Source organism: Theobroma cacao, chromosome 3 (assembly GCF_000208745.1).
Source record: "Theobroma cacao cultivar B97-61/B2 chromosome 3, Criollo_cocoa_genome_V2, whole genome shotgun sequence".
NCBI lineage: Eukaryota > Viridiplantae > Streptophyta > Magnoliopsida > Malvales > Malvaceae > Theobroma > Theobroma cacao.
In genome coordinates this window covers 33,252,170-33,275,209 of record NC_030852.1, presented here as the reverse complement: position 1 = coordinate 33,275,209, position 23,040 = coordinate 33,252,170, and the positions used below count along the sequence as shown (strand labels likewise).

The following is a 23,040-nucleotide window of genomic DNA, read 5'->3' as shown; positions in this document are numbered from 1 at the left end:
CTAGCAACCTCCATTAATAGAACGCCTGATATATTTCTCCTTTTTTGTCTGCATCACCATTTCTTCGGTGCTTTTCATTAACGTTGTTATACTCAGAATGGAACTTGAAAATGCAAAATCAGACCTCCCGTTCACTGTTTCACAAGTTTCCACTAACTTCGCTATGAACTTAGTGCATGCATGGATCGTATTCTTAGAAAAATTTTTATATGAATTCCAATATTGCATGTTCAAAAATAAAGTTATGTATTTGATATTCGTAAGTATATAACTAATTAGCATAGTTAATGAAGCACAACTTAAGTACTAATTAACATTTATATGCATGCTAAGGATGTGTTACTATATTTATTGGCATTTACAATAGAAAAAAAAAACATTGGTCTTAATTTGACTCTGAATTAGAAAGCAATTTGTTTTTTTTTTTATATTTCCAATCTTAATCACAAATAACATATAGAGTAAGGTCCCGATAGAGAGAGAGAGAGAGGTAGGGTTANTATATTTCCAATCTTAATCACAAATAACATATAGAGTAAGGTCCCGATAGAGAGAGAGAGAGAGAGGGGTTCTTAAATATAAATACTACTTGAGACCAACGTGAATGCTAAATATTCTAAAAATGTGTGCTTTACCATGCATTGCTAAAGTCTAAATTTGTATGTTTATTATGACCGAAGATGGCATGGTCATGGACCACCCTATATTTATATGTATTGTTTCAAAGAAGTCAGCTCACTGCCAATCGAGTTCACCCATGAAGTTTAAAAAGATATAAAATACTATACCTTTCACTGTTAATTCACATGGGATACCATTCTTTCTCATTTCTCCCTTTTATTTTTGAGTAAATTAGAGTGTCCTACACTCTATGCTGCCAAAAAGTCTTACCTCTTTATGCTTCTTTTTACCAGACCCTTAACTTTGGTTAATTTATGTCTTTATCTGTCACCATATGAAAATTACTTGCTTTTTGTGGTCCTAACTTATACTCTCATTAAATATTAAGTTCATAAGGAAATGGTCAGAATCTTCGTTTTTTTTTTGAAAAAAAAAAATTGATTTACATATGGGTATTAAGTATAAGATTCAAATTTATACACAAATTTCAAAGGTGGCAAAGAATTCATTAGGGATGATATTTGTTTACGCTCTACCTCTCACCTAAATCTTAATTTTAAATATTTGTATATGTTTTTCAATGCAGACTTTAATTTTAAAATCTATAATCAAATCTTATCGTACGAATTAAAATGATTAAAATTAAATTTGATGAAGAGTAAAATAAGTAAACAGTATAGTATATAAATCATTATTCATTCAATTAAATGTGATGAAATTTTTAAATTAAATTGTAAATGAACCATGGTCAGTGGGCAAGAATAAATCGTTGAAGGGACTAATGGAAGTGTGGCAACTAAACTATGATCCTTGTTTCTCCCCCTCTTTTCAAATGATAAAAAGCCTTACAACCCAAAAAAAAAAAGAAAAAAGAGGACTGCACTTTCTATCATTTCTAAAATTTTGGAATGACATTATTCAAGAAAGGTCAAGATCACTGATTTTGCATTACATCAACAACAAAAAAGTGCTCAGTCATTTCATATTTTCAACCCATAAAAGTCAAACACTCTGGAAATTCAAACAAGAAAACCCATGTTTATCATTTGTATTCTAAGCAAAACTTCAAGGAATTAAAGCATTATAAAATGAGAAGTTTTCTTTCTTTAAAAAAAAAAAAGAGAGGAGGAAAATAGGGCAAATTAATATGTGAATATAAGATTAACTCTTGACAGAGATGTGTCCAAGTCGTTAAATGTGCATAACATGTTTTTCAAAGCTTAGTAAGTTTTAGTTCTGAATCACAGCTCACACTCTTTAAAACAAACTTTAAGTTGTCAACTCTTAGATCTCAGTTATCCAATTGGAAACACACGTACATTACGAACCTTTTGAAAATTTAGACATTAAAATAATACGTGTCACATCATAAACAACTCACATTAATCAATTATGTACTATTTTAAAAGCAAAAAAAAAAAAAATAGAGGGAAAGGGGAAGAATAAAATTTGTTGTCCCAAAATTGGTGCTAGAATTTTGGACCACAAAATTACTCAACATAAAATGAAATAAAACCGGTGGTGGTACAATTTCTTACATTCAAAATCAAAGACAAAAACGCTGTGTTTTAATGGAAATACAACTGGGCAACAAGCTTTGGTTTGTGTTGCGCATAATTAGGGGGGTTCGAGAAAAGAGGCACGTGTCACAATCATGGGCATTGTATAATGCTCCCGTTCGTACGGTAGGGTCCATGGGCAAACACAATTATGTCTTTGATTCGAACCATCATGATTTCGGAAAACCCAAACTGGTGATGAGAGATGAGCCGCATCAATGCCGTTCAAGGCTTGGATAGGGCCACGTGTACGGTTTTGATGATAAAATTAACATCAGATATTGACTGTCGGCACGATGGTTTAAAGTGGGGGCCCCCACCTCAACCCCCAGATGGGTTAGGAGTTTGGAGGGACGTTTTTTTTAAAAAAAAAAAATTGGGAGACCCCATCGGTCGTTGCTTGTTGTTTGTCTGGTAGTGCCTTGGCAAAATCAAAACGAAGCGAGTGGAGAGAGGGGAGAGTCGAGGGAGGGGAGGGTTCAGACAAATTCGAAACTGACAATTACAACCTTGACGCAACTAAAAAAAGACTTGAACATATTCTTTTCCTTGGTCACGTGGTCAACTACTGTGTTTGGATGATGATTCATGGGAGCTGGATCTCATTGGTCAATGTCCGTACTCTTGACGTAACGCTTTCCTGGAAAACCTTACGTCACTTTTACTATCATTAATTATTCTCAATTGTTTTTTGGATTTTTCAAATATTTTCTATTTAATTTTAATTATAAAATACTTATAATTACCTCGAGCATTTTTTTTTATCTTTTTTAATACCACGAAATTGGCTATTTTTTTGACATATTTGTGACCAAGATTACTAAGTGCTTTCTATAATATTGTGTAAAATGATTTAAAATTTGAAAAAAAAAAATATAAATAATGACAAAATAATAGTATAAACTTTAAAAACAAATATATTATGATTTTATAAATTAAATATTTGATGTTTATCATATATATATATATATATAATGCAACACTTGAACATTCGATTCATTAGTTGATATATTATTTTTTATTTAGATAATAGAATTCGATTTTTTTTTTAATTATAAAATATATATNTTGATATATTATTTTTATTTAGATAATAGAATTCGATTTTTTTTTAATTATAAAATATATATATATGTATATATATACACACACACAATATATATACATATGTGAAAAATAATGAATATCATGTAAGTATAGAGAATTAAGATGCTTTTTGTTTTTGTGAAATTTCTTGCAACAAATATCAAAGATTGCGAGTCTTCAAATAAAATTAATGAGATTTTGCTACATTATCACAACAAAATTACAATTATTTTGATGTTTCGTTTGGAGTTTTTTTTATAATTTTATGTTATATGTCTAAATTTATATTATTAATTAAGAATTAAAAAATAATATAAAAATAAATAATTTTAAAATAAAAATAAAAAATAAAAAATTTATTAAATACGTAATGTAAAATTATATAAAATGTAACAAAAGAAAATTTAATAAAACACGTGAAACATTAAACAGGCACAAAAAAACTTGTATTCACGCACAACGTACGTAGAGAATACCTAATTTTGTGAATGCCGTTAATTTTGCGCAAAAGGTAGAAGTTAAATTGAAATCATGTGCGGTTAAGGAAACAAGTTGTTCAAAGGGGACTTTAATTAATTAGGTGAAGAAAACAAGAATGATTTCAAAGAGAATATTGTTGATTATCTTGAATGTGCTAAAATTAAAGAGACTCATCATTCTGTCCCTAACGTATGAGACCAAGTATCTCAAGTAGTTTCACGGGGACAATCGTTTCAACCATTACATTTAACCTTAACCACTTATGTAAATATTATTATTTTCATTTTTACATCTTGGCGTGCCACACGTATCGATTACCCACGTGTCTAAACACAGCAGCACGTGTTAGCATCCGACTGGTTCCAAGTTTGGAATCTACTGCCACAATACTCATATCACATGGTGGATTGGAGTTGTTTATACCATAAACAAAAAAGAGTTTCAGTTAAAACTACAACGAACGGAATCATTGCCCTTTTTTCCACTTATTTCCATTTTAATTAAATTTCTTAACCGTCTTCTTGTGGTCCATATTTACTTAATTAGTTGTACAACATTAATTAATCAAACATAAATATATGTACGATAGGTGTTTTATTTCAATTAATTTTAGTTTTAGCTTCACTAAGCGAACTACTATAATTAATTGGCTCACGGAAAACGGTCCATAAAAATTCAAATATTAAATAGAAAAGTAAGAGAAAGAAAAAGAATAGTTTAAATTTACTTAATAGTAGCTAGGAAAGTGGGTTCCATGACTTGTTTAATGGGGTGTGTTGAAAAGTGCTTGGTGTTTTGGCTTTGTTGGTCTTGTGGGGCAAATCTCCAATTAGCATTATTTGATTGAGAACCTCTTATTTTACTCTTTCTTTATTTTTTTTTCTCCCCTACTTTTCAAGCGGTCAATCTTGCTTTCATTTGATTATTCCTTCTTTAAAGAGTATAATTATTTGTATGGGTGCCTATATATACAAATTCCATTGAGGGCTAGGATTTGGGCACCCATGATTTTCCTTAGACTTAGACCTACATATCCCTTAAAGCACCCAACAGTCGAAGCTACCCTTTGTATCTCAAGTTGAAATTCCTTTTACGAGGGCAGATTCATCATTTCATAGAGACTGATATGCCGGGTTGTGACAAAGAGTTGAACCATTGATCATTGCTAAGTACTGTATAAAATCTCGAAAATAAGATTTGGTGGGTACGTATATTCCTAGTTCATTGGCTTGCTTACATCAAACGAAATTTGATTAGATTGGCTTAATTACTTTTAAGTCATTTCATTTTCTTTATTGTTTTTAATTTCTCCACATTACGCCAATTGGGGGTAATTTATTTACTAATAATGTGTTACATGTGACTAGACACAAACAAAAAGAAAGTAGGAGTTGCAGAATTTTAAAATGAAAAAGATTAAAAAACAAAAAGAAAAGCATTAATTTATTTGGTGAAAGTGGCGGATATAGTTAAGCCACAAAATGTGTAGGAGATTCTTATGGATTCTTCTGCTCCATCGGAATTGATTTGATTTCTTTTAGTTATATACTCTTTTAGATTAAGCAACTTGTAACAACTAAAAAATACCTTTAAATTTTAATAGTAATAAAATAAAAAGAAGATTAGCATACAAGCAAAGTGAATTAGCATATATAACAATATGTCATCGGCATTAAACCCGGTTTGATAAGTACAATAACAGCTAGCAATCAAGGCAACTATGTACTTTCAGTTAAAACTTAGTGAAGAAATAATATGTGGAGTTCATGTAAAAATTACTCAAATTTCCATGTTTGGCACAAAAATGGAAATACTTTTCCAATGATTAGCAGACTTTTGTGATGTGGGTAAAAATTTATGCGTTGATTGGGGCACTGAAATTGGGTTTTTCCATGATTCATGAATTCTCCTTTTGAAAAATTAGAAGAATAATTCAAAAATGATTATAGTCGAGGGCCAAACGAATGTTAAATTAGACATGGACAAGGGATTGAAAGGGGTGACTATTATAATGGTTTGTTTGTGCATAAAAGAGCAGGAAGAGAAAAAAAAAAAAGAAAGAAAGAAAAAGGGAGGGCCTTTTTGTTCTCATAATCTAACCATCAGAATATCATATTTAATTTGAAAACAAAGTTTCGTGACTTGGAATTTAAGGACAAAATGTGTATCATGAGGGTCAAATTCTTTAATCATGGGCTCACTTTTTGAAGGTTAAAAATAAAAATAAAACAAAAAAGCCATGAAAGCTTCATGTCCTCACATGGGGCAGAAGCAACCAGCAGACATAACAAGGAGAAGCGTTCAATATTATACTCTAAAGACTGCCAGCCATTGCCACTAATTTCCCCAATTTTTTTTTTGGCTTGTTTGGTTTATGGGAAAAAGTGGAATACTAGAAGTTGGATTTTCCTCGAAGACATTGCTTCTGGTTTGCTCAACTTGTTAGGATACGATGCACAATATTCTTTGCGGAAAGTCAACAATTCGCTTTATGTGGGTTCTTTTTCTTTTCTTTTTACTATTACTTTATGTCCTTCGGATTTGCGTCACAACAACTCTCAAGCTTGACATCTAGGCTTTTAAATCTATGACTCAGGGCATCTTTCCAGCTGAGATATATCAGTCATTTCTTGCTAAAGCCGATTGTAAAGATTAATGTCTTCGTTTATCAATACAACAACCAACATATCTTATTTTGTGTACAACCACAGACCAAAAAGTTTTTGTTGGGAGTAACTGGAGAAGATATGAGTTTAATTTGGAAGGTGGTAAAATCAATCAATAGCCATGCAGATATATGTTCACATTCAGCTTCATGTTATTTAGGCCTTCACTGTATAAATGCCAATGCATTGGAAGCTTCTTTATTGACAGATTAATCTTGAAAAGCTAAGGCCCACAAATTTTGTGTTGGGAGTTACTTAAGATAACGTATGGGTGTTTAGAGACGGAACAATATCTGTCTGGCCCTTGCAGCTGCAGAAAGAGACCAGTTCCTGCAGGGTTTGCTGGTGTTGAATTAACAAATTGAACTTGAGATGGACTGAGTCATTCAAGATGTTCAGAAAATGATCATTTCACATTTCAGTGTCAACAGAATGTAATTATGCAATATTCTTCTGTCTTCTTGAGAAACTAATATCCATCTAGTTTGGTCATTGGTCACAAACAGTTTCGGGGCCACACGTGAAGTTCATTCTTCTTTGGAGATACTGATGATTTTCGACTACGATGAAAGGTTTTAAGTATCATGTAAATCTTTCTTTCATGTTTTCCTGATATTCTATAGTTTTATGAGCTGCGAGTAACTGTGAATACTACTCTCGGCAAGCAGGCTGGCTTTCGAACGTGATGGAGACAAAGAGATTACTTTAAACAACACCTTCATTAACACAACCTATCTGTATCACCATATTTTTGTCTTCAGGAGCATAATAAGCCCAACATTTTTGACTCGTTGTAGTTTAGTGTTGGTAGGTTGCCTTGAGTTTCAACACCCTATAGGATTACCAGGGGAAGGAACATAATCTCTATCTAGTTTAAATCTGACAGGACTTAGGAGCACTTTCAAGAGTTTCAACAGAGTGGTCATTTAGCAACGACCTTATCTGACAATTTTGATGATGTGACCTTAGCTGTGTTGTTTTCGGGTTCGGGGGTTTTATCGGCATCGAACAGGAAAGGAGCAAGGAAATTAACCAAAATATGAATACTGGAACCCGAGAATAAAGCCCAACTAGGAAATAAGTAGAACCAAGTCCTGCTGCTTTCCTCGTAAATGGTATAGTACGTACTTTCACTTTCTTCAGGAATTCCACAGAAGATGGGGTGAATTATGATTTATGACTTCGTTTGCTTCAAGGTAGACATCAATAATGAGTCGGGGGAAAACTAGATTGATGGCTAATTACGTTTCTGTATAAGAAAAATGAACAAATGCAGAGAAAGTTTGGCTATGTGTAGACTTTGGAGCATTGAAGGCTGTATCCTACGTATATCAGATGAACAAAGACAGTTTCTAATGGTCCCTATTCATACAAGTCAATACCCGGAAATTAAAATGGCTTAATGAAAATATCACCAACAGGGAAAAGTTGTGGAGACACATTTCCACCTAAATCTCATAATTCTTCCATGGACTAAAAAGCTTTTGACTGTTTCCTGGCAAACTCTGAGGTGAAAGTAATCCCCCAGACAAGACAACAGCTTAATCTTAAGTTTCGAATGCTCCCAACATTTTACAGTAACTCCAACGCTCCATGCTGCCTCTTAATCGGCGGGGCGGGGTCTGCAGGTAATTGGCAATCATGAAAGATGAACTCGTCAATAAATCCATCATCTGCTAATTAATTCAGGACTCGGTGGTTTTTAGTCAAGGGAAAACTGACAGTGAATCTAACAAGAGAAACCAGAAAGCAAAGCAGACAAAAGAACAGAAACTAAAATAATAACTGTAAATAGTATCCACGAATCATGATTTCGTTTCATCGAAGGAATCAAGAATGATTTTGAAAAACCTCTCAAGCCCAAGTGCAACCGACAAGAAGATCAAATGTGGACAGGCTTGAGAAATATCTAGCAATTTGAATGTGACTGAAAGCTATATGTCTAAATATAAATGCAGGCACCTAAAAGCATGAGATCTTTAGCGGTGAAGCTCAAGAATCAGGTTTTATTCATGAATCCGCCTTTTTAGTCAACAATAGAAACCCACACTTTAACCGCTTTCATCAAATCATTCAAAATAGGTTATCATGTAAAAAATTGAATTGTTTCTCGCCAATTTACCCAAGTTGAAATCTGTCTTACATCTAAGCTGAATGCTTGACAAGTGACAACATTAAAAACCGAAAGTCCAACCGACTAAACAAAGATGAAGACAAAGTTGGGAGCACCCAGCAGTAATGTTAGCCAAACATATGAATTTCTCTCTCTCATTTCATTGCCGTGAGCTGTATGTGTGGGGCTGTGAATGCCATGCTCAGCTATGCAGTATCATTACTTTTTTTAATTTCTGCGGCAGTGGTACCGCCATTATTCTTTTACAGCAGCCTTCAGATTTAGAGTTGCAGTGCTAGTTAAGGACATCGCTTTCATTGAAGATGAAGAGTTTACGACGAAGAGATCCGTTTGATCGCTCTACTACTAGCTGGAGAAGAAAATGCATGAACTAGAAATAGATAAGAGAACCCAAATTCATAAATTCAAAGTAGTGTTGGTGCGTTTAATTTTGGGACCTTGGCATATCATTTGTGGGGTGTTATGAGGGGAAGACATCAACATATTGGACATGAGCTCCACTTCCGATTAGTGGTATGTCTTGCGAGCAAAAACCATACGAATATTTTAACTTCATCTTGAAGCAAAAACTCATAAAGTGGAAGCTCGAAAGGAATAGGGAACTTTCTTGGGCCGCCACTACAACAGCCCATAAAATAAAATAAAAAATCAAATGGGTTCCTGAAACGTGTCAAGTTTTAAACTGGTCCATGTATCTCATTTCAAAACCACAACCTTCAACTGTTTCTGGTTGCCTGCTTCCCTCCAATTTCTCTTCTTCCTCAAACCCCCGCTTTGTTAACCTACGCCCTCCCCTCTCTGGCGCACTGTAGTAAAGGCCCTTCGCTTCGCTTTCTCTTCACCCTCTTCATGGCTTCTCTATCTTCACCATCAACCGAACCAAAATCTCTACCCCCGGGTCGGATCCGGGTCCTGAAGGAAGGGTCACAGCCATTGAAAAAAGGTCCCGTGGTGTACTGGATGTTTAGAGATCAACGGTTAAAAGACAACTGGGCTTTGATACACGCCGTTGATCAAGCCAACAAGGCAAATGTGCCTGTGTCTGTAGCTTTCAATCTTTTTGATCAATTCTTGGGGGCTAAAGCAAGGCATCTAGGGTTCATGTTGAAGGGTTTAAGTCAACTGCAAAGAAGTATTCAAGACATTCTTCAGATACCCTTTTTTTTCTTTCAAGTAAGTTTTTTTTTTTTTTGCATTTGAAGATAACCTATGTTTTGTATTTGCTTTTTTTCCTCTTTTTCCTTTGGGTTTTACAATTATGGTCGTATTTAGAAGAAAGTGTTCACAAAGAAGAAACTCTTATTGGAATTATGGGTACCAATTTGTTTGAATGTTCAAGGAAAAGGTGAAATTTTGAAAGTTATATTAGTTAAGTGATGCTATTAATCGTGGTTTAGTTTGTGTAGGGATTGTTCATTCAATGAAACGTATGAAAAATTGTCTGAAATGGATGACTTTATTAGCATTGTTCTTGCTTAATGAGAATAGAAGCCTGTGAAATACTATGTTTTTCTGCTAGGTACCAAAACTTAGCTATTTCTGTGTGCTGAATTTTTAGGGAGAGGCTGAAGAAACAATACCGAAGTTTCTTGAAGAATGTGGGGCTTCACTTTTGGTTACAGATTTCTCACCGTTAAGGCAGATTCGAAAATGTAAAGATGAAATTTGTGAGAAGGTGAGTGATTCAGTGACCATACATGAGGTTGATGCCCACAATATAGTTCCTGTTTGGGTTGCATCACATAAGTTGGAGTATAGTGCTAAGACGATAAGGGGTAAAATAAATAAACTGCTTCCCGAGTACTTAACTGACTTTCCTACACTGCAACCGCCAAACAAGAAATGGGATGCAATGAATCAGTTGATTGATTGGGACAGTGTCATTGCCGATGTTTTGAGGTTAGATATTTTATCTATAAGTGGGTGTGGAATTGAGTTGAGAGTATTTGGTTTTGTAATGCTGATTTTCCTGTGGCTAGGAAAGGGGCAGAAGTACCTGAAATTGAATGGTGTGAACCAGGAGAAATTGCAGCAATGGAAGTATTGATGGGAACCAAAGATGGATTCTTGACAAAAAGGTTGAAGAATTATTCTACAGATCGGAATATTCCTTTAAAACCCAGAGCTCTTTCTTGTCTGTCCCCATATCTTCATTTTGGGCAGATTTCTGCACAGAGATGTGCCTTAGAGGCACATAGATTTCGAAAACTTCATGCTCAGGTTTGTTGCAGTTGAATCTTAAATCATCCTGTGGCTTCGTTTTGCTAGTTGTTTGTTACATCTGATGTATGGTTTAATTTTTCATCTACTTACTACTCTGAAGGCAGTTGATACCTTTCTAGAGGAGTTAATCATTCGCAGAGAACTAGCTGATAACTTTTGCTATTATCAGCCTCATTACGATTCATTAGAGGGGGCGTGGGAATGGGCACGGAAGACCTTGATGGACCATGCCTCTGATAAGCGAGAACATGTTTACACGTGAGTGTTATTCTGTGTAGTGCAATATTGTCTATATTTTGCTGAGTGAAGCTCAAATGCCTGTTGAATGTGTAGGATGGAGCAATTGGAAAAGGCACAAACAGCTGATCCTGTAAGCAAATTGTTGGTGAAAATTTGAATTACATGGTTCACTTTGAAAGTTTCCATATATATATATATATTGCGGATCATTTTTTTGGCTTTATGAGATAATGCATAAAGTGAATTTCAAGTAAGCAAGCTCTTTGCTCATCCCTGTTGTCATATCTAATTTTTTATTTATTGTATCACAACTTTCAGCTCTGGAATGCTTCGCAGCTGGAGATGGTTCACTTTGGAAAGATGCATGGTTTTATGCGGCAAGTGACTTCACAATGAATTTAACATTTTCTTCTTTTCAAGTTGAGAATGTTGTTTGCATTCTTGCTCTCTGTTATTTGACATGGATAAGAGTTAGCAATGAATCCAATAATAAGATAAAACTGGAAGGCACTACAAAATCAGTCAATGGGCAGGATAAATTTTGAGGGAAGCAGATTAGCGGAGTAAACATGCAGCATGTCCTGAAAGTTAAACATCTTTAATGCATTCATTGTTATTTATAGGAATCAACAGCCACTCTTTTAGACTTACATGTGCCTTTATGTTTTTCCTGGGTTTCTCAGTATGACTAAAGTAAGCATTGCTTGATTTATGTAGCTCATATTCTTTAAGTTTTATTGTTAATAATAATCCCCTTGTTGAGAACTTCAAAATCATGAGCAGTATGTACTGGGCTAAAAAGATTCTTGAGTGGACAAAGGGACCTAAAGAGGCCATTGAAATATGCATATACCTGAATGACAAGGTAAATTAAGTAAAATGCTATATTTTGCTAACAAGATGTTAGTACAAAAGTGCCATCTTCTTTATTGACATGAACTCTTAATTGCAGTATGAAATAGATGGGAGAGATCCAAATGGTTATGTTGGTTGCATGTGGTCAATTTGTGGCGTGCATGACCAGGTTTGTCTTTATGGTTTAAGTTATGTGTCCTATCGTTGATTAGAGTATTATTATCTTAGGTAAAGGTGGCTTTGGTCATTTGGACAAGATTTCATTTGGTTCGGAAATATCAAACCAATGCAGTTAAAAAGGCTTTAATGTAGATCTGGAAATGAAAAGAAGTAGGAATTAGAAAAGCATGGTTTCTTTGTTTGGAAAAAGAGAAATTGATTATGAATAAAAATATTTCTCATGCCAGCCTAATTTTCATATGGGTCTTCAGGGATGGCGAGAGCGACCTGTTTTTGGGAAAATACGGTATATGAACTATGCTGGATGCAAAAGGAAATTCGATGTTGATGGATACATTGCATACATCAAGAGGCTAGTGGGTGAAACTAACAAGAGAAAAGCACAGAGCCAGCTCAGTCAAACGACGAAACAGCTACGCCGTTAATTAACATCTGCGAAATTCGGTTTCTAGGTTTTCCACTCCGCCTGAATGTTCGTCCTGGAAGGAGTTGGATACTCCCAATGGTGACATTGGTTTAGATTAGAATTAAATTCCACACCTATATCCAACTAACCCATGTATTTTGGATGACGTGCAAGGCATTGCCGTCCCCGTAATTGTTAAAACTTTTAACAAATCGTTGATCTCTGCATATCATCGGTTGTACCAAAGATTTGTTCAAGGGTGAACCTTAGCTGCATCAGAAATCTTTTCTCATCAGAGGTGGCTTTCATAAAAGATTCAGTTAAGGCTTTCACTATGTTTAAATTTCAGAACCCAGTGAGTTGTTCCCCTATCAATTACACTAATATTGTACACGTGAATTTTGGTGGCTTCCGCCACATCAGTTACGATACACAACCAGAAAGAAGAGCCACGAAAAAATTGCGACGCTGATCACAAAGGGCATGGCCACTACAATCAAGAGGCAGATATTTTCCATTGAATGCCAAAAAATGGGTATTAATAAAATGACATATCTATGTTTACAAATCAGGATGGAGCTTCCTAACCCCCCCCCCCCCCCCGGTTTATATCTGCAGATCATCCAAGGAGAGTTCATGTGCTGTCAGCAGCTTCAGTTTCTGCAGATCATGGCAATACCAAGTTAGCTTTCCAAGAATTCTGTAAAGTTGAAAGAGAAAATCATAGGTATTGGAAAAATTAATACTGTGATAAACTGTGGAGGATCATCTAGACTTGTTGAGCCTAACACAACTTCCCTGTTCAACTTTCCAGTAAGCTTGTGACACACTCTTAGCTGTACATGAAGAACATTTCGGGAGATCAAAGTATCAGAAATGGCAATCATCATATAACCTCATGGTCTTGGAGACAGATCATAAAATTTTTATACCTCAGATCTTGTAGCTCCACCTACAATAAACACAAAAATGCGTTTGCCCATCTTCTTAAAATCACTGGACGCATGTTTTAGTACCGAATCACTGAGATAAAGTGGGAAAACAAACATTAAAATTGAAATAGCATAAAGGATAACAAAGCACTAGGATAATGCATGCCAGTTCTGACAATGGAATTGATGGATTACAACAGTCATACATCACGGTTGATTGATACAGCACGCGAGGAGAATGAATATAAAGGTAATTGCTAGGTATATGGTCAGGACCTTGAATACCCATCGTCTGAGCCCCGAGGCCGAGCCCACGTTGGTGTCCTCCTCGATCTCATGGAATGAGCAACTGGAGCTTCATGTATAGATGCAGCTTGAGACGTGCCATGGAAAGTCGGACTAGGATCATTCATGCAAGGATAATCATCCTTTGATAGTTCTCCTTTGCTAAGTTTTTCAACAAGCTCCTAAAATGGAAAACAATTAACATGTATTAGCCATCCATTCTGCCAGGAACTCTTATAATGATAGATGCAAAGTTGCAACACTATCTTTTTACCTCTTGAATAAGTTGTTGCAAGATGTAGGAGTAACTATATGACAAGACAATTGCAATAATAATCACTCAGTGAAGCTTAGTTATTACCAATGAATTAACATAAAATCCTTCTCACAATAAGAGTGAATCCTATGCTTCATTTTACTCCCTATAAGAACCAAAAAGTTGAAGGATAAGGAAAAAAAAGAGCAATATTAAATTGGTTTGAAATTCCATGTAGTACTGTTGTATCTTCTCAAGTATCCAACATCATGGTCATATTTAAAAACAATACAGGACTTAGAAAAAGATTATGGCACAGCTACCCTGGCTTATAATTGCATTTTATCACATATATTTAATTGAAAACTCAAACTTTCTCCTTAACAATATAATACTAACTATAAGCTAATGCAAACCTGAATCACTTCGAAATCAGCTCAATGATTTGTGTGTTAAAAAACAGATGCCATCAACAAAGAGTGACTCAGAGATCTCATTCTCTTAAGTTGAAGCTGAGAAATTTTTAAAATCCTAAGGCAGTAACTTAGTAACTTACAACTAAACGGAGAATTTAGTCAACTCTCTAATGCGCCGAGAAGGAGATAAGAAAACTGCTTAAAGATTTGGAAATACATGGAAAATAATAGACCTCTTTAAAAAAATAAAACTTGGAATCAGGACTTAATTGAGTTGAGTTGAGATGTACTATTAGTTGTTATGTAATATTTTGGAGGTTTGGACTTGGTATAAAACTAAATACAAAAAGAAGGTTGGATCATTCTCATAAACAAAAACCAGCATACATAAAAAATGATAGTTTTCCCACCAATGCCTCCAAAACATGAACTTCCCCAAAAATATCAAATGATAGTACATCATTAATTGTTCAAAACAAGATATAACATCTAAGTTATTCTAAAGGGCAGATATTATGCCAGTCACCAATATAAAATGAAATGTTCCCTAAAGAACGAACCTAAGTCTAAACATACCTCTATTATAGGGTAAAAGCGTGATAATTGCCAGGTTTCTTGCTCACCACTACGATCTTTCCTAGCTGCACGCTTCTTCTGGCAGATTCATGAGCAAAGGAGCAGAGAAAGAAGAAAAAGAACCCATGTTTATTAGCAAATAGCAACACCAGAACAACCATCATAAGCAGATTTTGGACTAGAAAAATATTTACCTTATGAATATCAAACTTCAAAGAAAAAGCCCCCGCTGAACTTTTTTTGGCATCTGATGACGGCGCAAGCAATCTCATATTATTCACAGCATTCATATCGTCAGGTGGTAATTTTGCTAACTGAAAGAAATTAAAGCATCAGTTTGGAGAAACATAATTAGAAATCTGCTTGAACTCAAATCCCTAAAGGAACAGAACAGTGTTGTAATCCTGTAGGAGTAGGAAGGGAGGAAGGGAGGGAGGGGATGAAACAGAAAGAAAAAAATGAGATAAAATGTAGCAACCTTCATCAAATTAAGACCCTTCTCGCCCTCAAACTTCTCAGGGTAAATGGCTGCAAGAATCATTAACAAGCGCAACTTATTTTCACGAGATGCTTCCTGCAAAAAGTGGTATTTATAGTTTTTAGAAACATTGACAAAGTAGAATATACCCATTTATACTAGTGAAATTTCTTACCTCATTTGTAGTCAAAAATTTAATTACATCCTTCATTCCTGCATCACCAAAAACAAGGTCTTGCTGCAGTTGCCCAAGCTCTCGAAGCCCTTGATCCCTGATCATTCTGTTGATTTTTCCAGCAATCTGCAATTATAAAACCAAATCTGCATGAAGTAATGGAGCCTATAATATATCTTTGATAATGAGGTACATTTCTTTCAGTTATCAAATATCATAGTTCATACATCTGAAATTGGTTAGTTACACATGAAGATTGAAACATTAACCTCCATCTTATTTAGGCAAATATTGGCTGCTTTTAGACATTAATAGAAGGTAAATTATAAGTTAAGTGTCTAATCATGTCAACAGAAAGAGATAGTATCAGTCTGGTAAAACATGCAGAGCTTGAACAACAAAAAAAAAAATGAAAATTCCCATGAATCATCCAAAGATTTAAAATGTTTGCTTCACTTATTTTGAATTAATGAAAATTGGATATCAGACTGAGGAAATATAATATAATAGTAATAATGGTGCTACAAAGCTAAACATAAGTATCAAAAAGTAGTATCTAGAAATTAAATGAAAGTATGGCAAAGAATCTGATCATTCAAAGGAATAAAAAAGGCTGGTACCATAGAGAAGAATAACAAAAATAGATAGCTTCTTCTCTTTGCAACAGAGAGTTGAGGGTAGAAATCTGTGGCAAATAATTTCATGCTTTCACACAGACAAGAAGCTAACCTCTACGTGAAGGGAGAGCTTGTCAATTTGTTCACTGTATTGTGGCAAAGCTTGAACCATTTTTTGCAACTCCCTTGTTGAGAGTTCACCGCCATCTCTATAAATATGTAGAATTTTAAGGTGAGAGAAGTGATTGGTGACATAGCTAAAAATCCAAATACATTCACTAGGCACAACATATATAGCTTCCTCATATGTAAAATATTTCACTCAATCTTTCAGCAGTTGCATTTCAGTATCAGTAACTACTTGGCAATTCTATAATTAAATAACGAATAACAGAACCATATGATAGAGTTTTCAAAATCCGTTGAAACAATTTTCTACAAAATGGATCAAATGATGAATAACTTTTTCATTTTTTCAACAATGATGAAACAATCAGAAGGTGCCAGGTGAGAAGACCGTATATTCCCTAGAATTTTCATGCATATCATGAATAAAGTAAAGTAAAAACAACATTTACACCAACCTTGAACCATGTTGAAGTTGTGCAGCTTTATTCTTTGATACGAAATTGGTCATCTTATCATGCAACCGCTCACTAGCCTAAGAATACACCCAAGGGTCAATTAGCATTCAATACTAAGTGCTATTTTGCTCAGATTCAGGAGTACTGGACATGGGTATGGGTCTGACATAGGTGCATTCAATTTTGTTAAATTTTTTCCTTATATTTGGCAGTCAAGACCTCATATCCATGTCCAATTTGACATGTCTGATAAGAGTCCAACATGGGTAAGGGAAATGAAGAGTCAGAGCAACATAGAATTACTTCTGTGTATACAAGGTATAAAAGCACCATACTTACATCTGCTATATGTGCATGCCGAAGCTCCACCCATATTGGATCATGCTCCTCCAAAAGAACCTCCTTTTTCTCAGGAGGGCCTCCTGTTTTGCTTGGAACCTATACAGTATATTTGCTTAATATACAAAAAAAAAAAAAAATTGCAGTGAATTCAAGAGAACACACATAATCTAATGACGGAACATACCTCATGCACATATTTATTCCCCTCCATATTCAGTAAATCATGGCACATGGCATCATAAGTCCACTCATGTATGACAGGAGCAATCTAGATATGTAAATTATCCATTTATCGTAAGCAAATTGGACAAGTATGCAATGCACATTTCATTAGCTTACAACCAACATTAACATGCAAACCTGATCTATAGATCTATCGAGAATGAGCAACTCGCATGTTTCCTTCTGAGGGAAGTTAGGAATTGATTTATATTTCATAAGACAATTCCAGATTCCAGCTGCAAGCTTGGTGGGAATTAGATCACGGAAAGTAGTCATGGTCATTGGATCAAGAGACTTGGCAGCCCGGTAGCGCACCAAAGGAAACTCCTGACAAATAAACACATCTCAGAAACTTTTCAATACATTAAAGAATCAAGATTCAAAAACCGTGGCATATACCCTTAATGAAGCAAAAACTGTAGCAACGCGGGTGGCCATCACATTCAAACACGCATCACCTTTGCGAGTATTTTCCTCATCACCGAAAAGGTCCTCTAGAGCCTTCCCATTATCAGTGATGAAACCCTGTGGTGATAAAAATCAAAGTGAACATAATGACAGTGCTGATAAGCCATTACCATCAATTGGAAAAAACAACTAATCAGACAAAGTTTGTCATATAAGCTCAAACTAGATAGAGATAAAGAAACATATAAGCTTGATCGTATGCCATGAGAAACCTAGCTTAAAACTCAAATCTTCTTCCCAAGATAGGAAACATGAATGGTTATATGAAATCATATACCTGGCCATCTATCGCAAAGTACTCTAAGTTCATCTGCATATGCCATCACAAAAAAAAAAAAAATCAGCACCTACTGAAAATTCAATAATAATAAAAAAAAAAAGGACAGACAGAAAAGAAAAAGAGAAAACATTGTGAGTAATTTATTGGATGCAGATTGCTTCAAGCACAATGGCCAATCTACAAATAAATTCACCACAAGTCAAATAATAAAAAAGCACCACAGCAAGCAAACTAACCTCACTCAATGCACCTATGCGAGGCAAGACACTTGAATCCTTCTTTACATAAGCAACCAATTCTCTTGAAATAGGTGAACTGAAGTAAACAAATGCCCTTCCACATACCAAACAAAAACATATACATATCAGAAGCTGCAATTGACTCTGAATTCAGAAGATATAACCACACACATTCTAAGTAAAAGTCTTTCACATACTTCTTATATAAGGGTGTCCTTCCAGACATGTCTGACAAGAACATAACAACACTGCAAAAGTAAATAAGTGAAGATATAAAGGGTGAGAGGAAAAACCACAAGAGAAATAGGATTATCTGACATTTTAGCATATACATATCACATTAATGATTCTTTTGAAACTGATTAACAGAACTAAATCTTGTGCAAAAAACATATATTAATGCATACATCTACGCTAAATGGGAATTTAAGTAAAAAGTAGAATAAAATAAGGCTTCAACGAGGTTAATTTCTGATTTTGGAAGGATGACTTGAGGCCATCTAGCAAATAGGTAGACAAGTTATAAATGTATGCATAACAAGGGAAAATGCTCAACATGGTGTCTGCAACTGTTGAAAAGTGGATAATTTTTTATGCTCCTGTAAATACAAAATAAGTATGACAAAAGATAAAAAAAAAAAAGAATACAATGCAATCCCCACACAAAACCCCAGCCCAAAAGGGAAAATACCTCCACAGCTAAAGAGTAACTTAATAAGTGAAACTCATTAAAGGGAAAATATATTACTTCTCTTTGGTTGGTTGAATAAAGTATATAGCATCCATTGATGGCAATGGCTGCCTACGTCTGTATATGTCTTCTACCACTGCAAAACAAAACCAGAATCACTAAACTTACAGAAAAGAAAAAAAGAAAGATCCTTCAAAATTTAAGATGATGATGTCCCTAGTGCAGCTTGTTCATTATTTCATTCTCCACCCTGTTAGATCAATTTTTACGCAACAGTAGACAAAATAAAAGATAAAATATGAAGCTCAGCTTACAAGAAACTCCTTCTGATGTGATGTCGGCCATCTTACAAGAGTAAGACATTATCTTAACTGTAACTTTGTCCATGATGAGCACCTACTTAGAAGATTGAACAACATGAGAAATAAGAACAGAATTTCTAGCAACTGATAAACAGCACAAACAGAACAGATGCCAGCCAATAGATAACAAAAAATAAAATCACAACATGATCAACATACCTTCCAAGTTGATTTTGAGTCCCTCGTTTTTGCTGAACGAAGCATTTCATATAATAATCCTAATACATCCAATATATATCATTAATCAGTTCGACTACCCAAAATCAGTCAGCAATAAGATCATGCCAGAGAGATACATCAAGCTATTGATAAAAAATAAAACCAAACTCCATATAAGAAGATAACCTTGGTTTTAATAAATAACCAAAAAAAAAAAAGGTATAGTAAACGCTAGATGAAGCCCTAGGTATAAAACTCGTGTGCCTTACTAAAACCACCTTGCCTAAGGGCAGTGACGTGCTCTTACTGACCAGCACCTTGCACACCTTGATTACACTAGTCAAAAGATCCCTAAACTTTCACAATAAGCACAATTCTCAACTGTTTTTAACTTCTTCTTTTTCTTCATATTTCTCATACCTATTTTGGATAATTTCATATCAGAAAGCAAACGAGAGAGTCCTATACGGTACAATCAACTATAGCTCGTACAAAAAGTTTCTCTTCTAGTCATCAGAAATGTCATTCTTACAATAGTTCTAATCGACAAAAAGGAAGATGCAAATAATGCAGAAACACAGTCATAGCACTGATTTTGGTTTTTCAGTTAGCATTGTTGAATGTCGAGGTCATTTCGCATTTTTTCAGTCGTGTTTTGTGCATCAAAATAAAAAAAATGTAAAAAATACAATCAGTCATGCAGATTAGTTATGGAAAGATCACGTTTATCGTTTTCTCCCTTCTTCCTTTTGAAATAAATTTCTTATCAAAAAGCAGAGGCTTCCTAAAAAGCATAAACTTCAGTCGAGTCTGAAAATGTTAGTTGCTGAAATAGTCGTTGAGAATATTATCAACTTAACTGACAACTTAATCACGAATAAATTCAGTTGAATTTCACGATTAACTTCAAAGAATTACTAACGATTATCAAACGAGAAAGATCATTATCAAAATGATTAGAGAAATATTAATTAAATTTAATCCAAATTGAACAAGAAACTTAAAGTAAAGAGAGAAGGAGAGAAGAGAATAGTTACTTTCACGGCTGATTTGCCTGAAATTCTTGTAGTCGCCGGCGCCAGAGGAAGAGTCGGAATCTGAATACGACATCGTCTTTCAAAATCTCCGATTAACCGATCCAGTAAAAAGGAGAACCGGAGAGATAGAGATCGTGGAGTAATCAAAGCAGATAGAAAGGGAAAAAGAGAGGAGGAAGGAAATGGAGCTGTTATTTTCCCTTTCTTTTTCTTTCTTCAATTGGAAGTTAATTATTCAGAAAAAAAAATAAAAAAGGGGAAAAGGGAAATTATTGTTAAGAAATATTTTCTTTCTTTTTTTCTTTTATGTAATTTTCAATTTCCTGTGACGTGTTGACTGTAGACAAATGTTGAAACGGCGAAAAGAACATCCCGTTTCCGTCTCGGACCTGGGAAAGGTCATGGACTGTGGTCGACGTGGAGTAAAATTACGTCTATAACCTTGCTCTCCATCTATTTCATATTGACGTAATGAATAGGATCGTAATTGTATTTCCTTGTTCGGAAATTTCATGATTTCTTCGGTTTTACGATATTTACCCCTTTGGAAATGATCTATTGTTGTTTTCTTATTAATTATATATATATATATATAAAGAAAAGAGGCTTCTACTCTGATTAAAATGCGTGTTTCATTTTGCTTTAACCTTTTTATGTTGTTTTAGTCAATAACAAGTTTCGATTTACAACTGTCATAGAAACTTCCAATTTTATGCTATTAAAATCTCATGTCATTTAGTCACATGCCATATTATATATATTGTATAAGAAGTTTTGTTGGTCTCTGATTTGTTTTGGGTCGGGCCATGAACAATGTTTGTCCGAGTAAAAATTGTTGGGGCATATCTGACTTGGTAGGGAATTCATTATACATGGAGATATAATCCAAAGGAGAAAAATTTAAAAAAATGTTATTTAATTTATTCATTCTATTGTTTAATTAATACAGTTCATGCAAGTTGTACAAGGGCGACTTGACTTATGCAAGGCTAAATACATAATTATACTAATAAAGTTGGAGGCGCGGAATCTGGATTAAAAAACTAAGGTTAAATAAATGTCAACCTTTTTTATTTTTTATTTTTGGGTTTAACCTCAAAATTAGTAAAGTTTTTTATATATGCTTTTAATGGGCCACTTCTCACATTGGTCTTCCCTAAATGGGCCCATATTTTTAGCTGGCTAAAGCCCCCGAGAAAAAAGTCCTCATTGGAGCAGAAGCCCATTTCCTACTGTAAGTATTTTGACCTATAAAGGTCTCCAGAGCCAACGTCCAAAACAAAAGAAAAATAAAAGTTTTCGTTTAGTTAATATTTTTATTTTACAAAATAAAAAAAAAGAAGTAAAAGAATCAATTAAGAGAAACTCAAAGAAATAAATATTCATGGATTTATATTTAATGCACTAATACTGTATAGTTTTAATACATTGTCAAGTCATCAAAATGTATCACTTCATTAATGAGGTAAAATTAATTTTTTTTTAAATTTTAAAAATTAAAATTAAAACTGAAAAAAAAACATATAAAATTAAATATTAATAATTTTTTAAAAAAACATAAATAATAATTTTTTTTGTCTCTCCAACTGCCTCTCAATGTTTTTCTTGTTCTCCTCTTCTTTTACCCTCTCCAACTCCATCATCTTCTTCTCTTCTTTTTATTTTTCCATTATGAACAAATTTGGTAAACTTGTGTAACTTTTAAGGGTAAAAGAGCTTAGGAAAGTCTTAGCTTGACTTAATGGACATGGGTTAGGAAAGTCTGGGTTCTGAGAGGGCGTTTTTGCTGCTTGTGTAATGGCAGCACTCTCCAGGTAAGATTTCATTGAATGCTTAGCCTTTCAAAATAAAAATGCATTGAATGGTTTTTGTCTGTGCTTCTTGATTCTTAAAAAAAAGCTTCAGATCCTTATCAATACATAAAATCTACTGAGCCCTGGTCAAGGGAAACACACTGACTGAACAAAAATACAAGCCCAACCATCTAACTTTTTTCCTCACAATAATTACAAGGCAGCAAGACATATCAGTCAATTAAACTAAAAGGCCACAACCAAAGTTAAATCATTATTTTCAAAAATCAAAATCAAGAGACCATAAATATTAAAATCATGGTGTCAAGTTTAGACTCGAGTTCAAATTAAATTCTCTCTTATTAATCAAATAGGGGATTATAAATATTAGAAAAGGAAAAATAGATTAAGAGAAAGAGTGAAATAAATATTATTTTTAAACATCTTGGATTTCTTGTTGTTAAGGGAGAAAGAACAGGTGAAGAAGATTGGGAGATTGGGTGAGAGGGAGTTATAGAGAGAGAAAAATTTTGTTTTTATTCTTTTTTATGAAATAGTAATATTTATTTATAAATCTTTCAAAAGTTTTAAATTTATTTGTAGTAAGGTGACATCATTGGATGTCCTGATAGCATATAAAAACTACACACTTTCAATACATCAAACATAAATTCAATA

General features: G+C 34.2%; 2 protein-coding genes across 3 annotated transcripts; one reads left to right on the top strand and one right to left on the bottom strand.

Moving 5' to 3' along the window:
- LOC18606365 (deoxyribodipyrimidine photo-lyase) lies at positions 9,242–12,745 on the top strand. Of its 2 annotated transcripts, none has more exons than XM_007039929.2 (9): positions 9,242–9,719; positions 10,105–10,445; positions 10,526–10,766; positions 10,939–11,027; positions 11,103–11,139; positions 11,328–11,386; positions 11,793–11,874; positions 11,962–12,033; positions 12,296–12,745. In XM_007039929.2, exons 1-9 carry the CDS (start codon positions 9,396–9,398, stop codon positions 12,467–12,469), a joined length of 1,419 nt encoding a protein of 472 aa, XP_007039991.2. In that variant the 5' UTR covers positions 9,242–9,395; the 3' UTR covers positions 12,470–12,745. The 2 variants fall into 2 exon arrangements, with proteins under 2 accessions (XP_007039991.2, XP_007039989.2); XM_007039927.2 differs by having other exon boundaries at positions 9,243–9,719; positions 10,870–11,027.
- Positions 12,905–20,797, bottom strand: LOC18606364 (SNARE-interacting protein KEULE). The gene is made up of 21 exons (XM_018117296.1): positions 20,570–20,797; positions 19,533–19,591; positions 19,326–19,407; positions 19,069–19,147; positions 18,518–18,568; positions 18,318–18,414; positions 18,079–18,111; positions 17,733–17,858; positions 17,472–17,660; positions 17,296–17,379; positions 17,109–17,207; positions 16,770–16,846; positions 16,298–16,394; positions 15,569–15,694; positions 15,394–15,489; positions 15,110–15,229; positions 14,916–14,993; positions 13,659–13,849; positions 13,383–13,473; positions 13,197–13,286; positions 12,905–13,110 (listed from the first exon to the last, which is right to left on the bottom strand). The coding sequence occupies exons 1-21, from the start codon at positions 20,640–20,642 to the stop codon at positions 13,057–13,059; spliced, it is 1,992 nt and encodes a 663-aa protein (XP_017972785.1). The 5' UTR covers positions 20,643–20,797; the 3' UTR covers positions 12,905–13,056.